Here is a 2,500-nt window from a genome sequence, read left to right on the forward strand (position 1 = left end):
CGCTAATACCGGGGGGGGGGGGGGTGGGGGGGGGGGGTGGGGGGGGTGGGTGTGGGGGGGTGATGATAATATACATATTTATCACAGAGCATGTGAAGTTTCATCAGAAATGTCTGACGGACAAACATCACGATGAGTGTTTTTAGTCTCAGGAGTTTGACGGTTCACAGATGTCGTCTGAAACAACAAAAATAAAGTGATTTAACAGTGAAGTTTGAACTATGTTTCGTAGCAGAGCTGTAGCTGCTTCCTGAGCTGGAACAAAGATGAAAGTTTTAGTTTCACTTCAGATGCTTCGGCTCCTCTGATCTCAGAGAGCTGGAGAGGACGAGGCTGTTCCCCCATGTTCCCCATGGCTCTTCTGTGGTACACCATGCTTTAAAGAGGACATATTATCATTATTACTATTATTATTATTATAATTATTATAATTACTATTTCAGTGTTCATCTTTTTATTCCTGGTGTCGACTAAAATAGAGTTACATGCTTCAATGTTCCAAAAACACATGAGTTTTCTTCCTCTGTTGTCTATTCTCCGTCTGTCTGAAACACTTTGTTCGAGCTCTCAGGGCCCCCCTCGCCCCTCTGAGCCCAGCATGCTCTGATTCGTCGGTTTTTCCAGGCAACTACAAACTCCGCACAGCTGTAAAATAAGTGGTTGTGACGGTCAATATGGTGTCTCATCAGTTTGATCCTGAACCAGAAGAAGAAGAAGATAGACCTGATCCACTTTCACCAGCTGGACAGGAACAGAAAACAAGCGTACCCACTGTCAGGCAGCAGGAAGGAGGGAAATGTCTGCAATTTGGAGAGAGGTGCCGCGAATAAAGTCGCTCATTTTGCGACTTTTATGTGTGGACTCTTCTGGACTAAGTGAATTTAAATAATGGAGCATCGGCAGGCAACTGGACTTCAGGACCACTTCAAAGGTCCGAGTATAGCATGTAAAAACGTTTGAGCATATCTTTGTCTGTTGCTGCTTCTACTAAAGTGTCCAGGTCACCGGCTACACAAGATCCAATATAATGATCCAGACTCACAGGCTGTGATCCTGAGTCTGCTGTTGGACCACAAGAGGCGGGAAAATCTAATTACATTCACGTGTCAGGATTTCATCATTATAGAGATATGAGTGACAGGAAATACAAGGCTGGTAAAAAAAACCTGCAGACACAAGTAAGGGCTGAAAACACTCGTTAACCCCCTCATGTCATAAACAAAACAACCCTGGATTTAGATTTACAGGTGAGCGTTAACAGGTAACACTCTGTGTGTGTGTGTGTGTGTGTGTGTGTGTGTGTGTCATCAGAGTGATTACTCCAGTGACTCAGAGAGCGAGGACACCTTCCTGTTGATGCCTCCCAGAGATCACCTGGGCCTCAGTGTCTTTTCCATGCTCTGTTGCTTCTGGCCGCTCGGCATCGCAGCTTTCTACCTGTCGCACGAGGTGAGCACACACACACACACACACACACACACACACACACACACACACACACACACACACACACACACACTTTGCAGTAGCAGTGATATGTTGTAGCATACCTACTGCATGTTTGGTACACTTGTAGTACACCTGTGGGGTATGGTGTGTGTGTGTGTGTGTGTGTGTGTGTGTGTGTGTGTGTGTGTGTGTGTGTGTGTGTGTGTGTGTGTGTGTGTGTGTGTGTGCTGCAGCTTCTTCTTCTCTCTCTGTTTTTCCTGCTCCTCCACACACTGACACAATGTTCCTTATATAACTGATCTGCAGTCAGCTGGAGGAGGACGACCTCTCTGTCTGTCTGATAATCTGCTGATGTTTCCCAGCAGCTCAGAGACAAAAACCTAGTTTTGACATTATAAACTGATTGATCGATCAGTTAATGATTAATAGTTTTACACTGATCTGCTTCCTTCTCCAGTTTCACGTTTGTTTTTCCTTTTTTACAGGTAACTTAAAAAAAAAAATCCTGTAATAATAATAATAACTGTTAAATTAATAATAATAATTAACATGTACATGAAAACGTGTGTGTGTGTGTGTGTGTGTGTGTGTGTGTGTGTGTGTGTGTGGCGGTAGCTGATCTGCTGCATGTCGTGTCATGTCGTGTCGTGAAAGCGGTTTCCGTGGCAACCGCACACCTACAGTTCCAAAAGAAACAAGGGCCGGTTGCCACCGGTAACACTTCCCACACTAAAATCCATCGCTGAACAACAGAAAAGCTCTGCAGCAGGAGGAGGAGGGGGAGGGAGGAGGAGGGGGAGGGAGGAGGGAGGAGGAGGGGGAGGGAAGAGGAGGGGGAGGGAGGGGGGTGGAGGAGAGGGGGAGGGAGGGGGGTGGAGGAGGGGGGTGGAGGAGGGTTTAATAAAACCAGAGAGGAGGTGAGTCATGTTAAAGGAGTAGTTCAGGAAAGCGTCAGAGGAATCTGAGTGTTGTCAGTCCAGACACGTCACAGTATGATTCTACTATAAAACATGAAACAACAACAACGACTGAATCTGATCAAAGTTCGTCT

The 2,500-nt window shown here is 46.0% G+C and overlaps 1 protein-coding gene across 1 annotated transcript in view; it reads left to right on the forward strand.

Moving 5' to 3' along the window:
* The window catches only part of LOC130180930 (synapse differentiation-inducing gene protein 1), a 14,634-nt gene that overhangs the window by 5,580 nt on the left and 6,554 nt on the right, over nt 1-2,500 (forward strand). The window contains exon 3 of the mRNA XM_056394589.1: nt 1,312-1,449. Coding sequence (XP_056250564.1) covers nt 1,312-1,449 — 138 coding nt within the window. The remainder of the gene's footprint in view (nt 1-1,311; nt 1,450-2,500) is intronic.

Source organism: Seriola aureovittata, chromosome 14 (genome assembly GCF_021018895.1).
Source record: "Seriola aureovittata isolate HTS-2021-v1 ecotype China chromosome 14, ASM2101889v1, whole genome shotgun sequence".
In the NCBI taxonomy this organism is placed as follows: Eukaryota; Metazoa; Chordata; class Actinopteri; order Carangiformes; family Carangidae; genus Seriola; species Seriola aureovittata.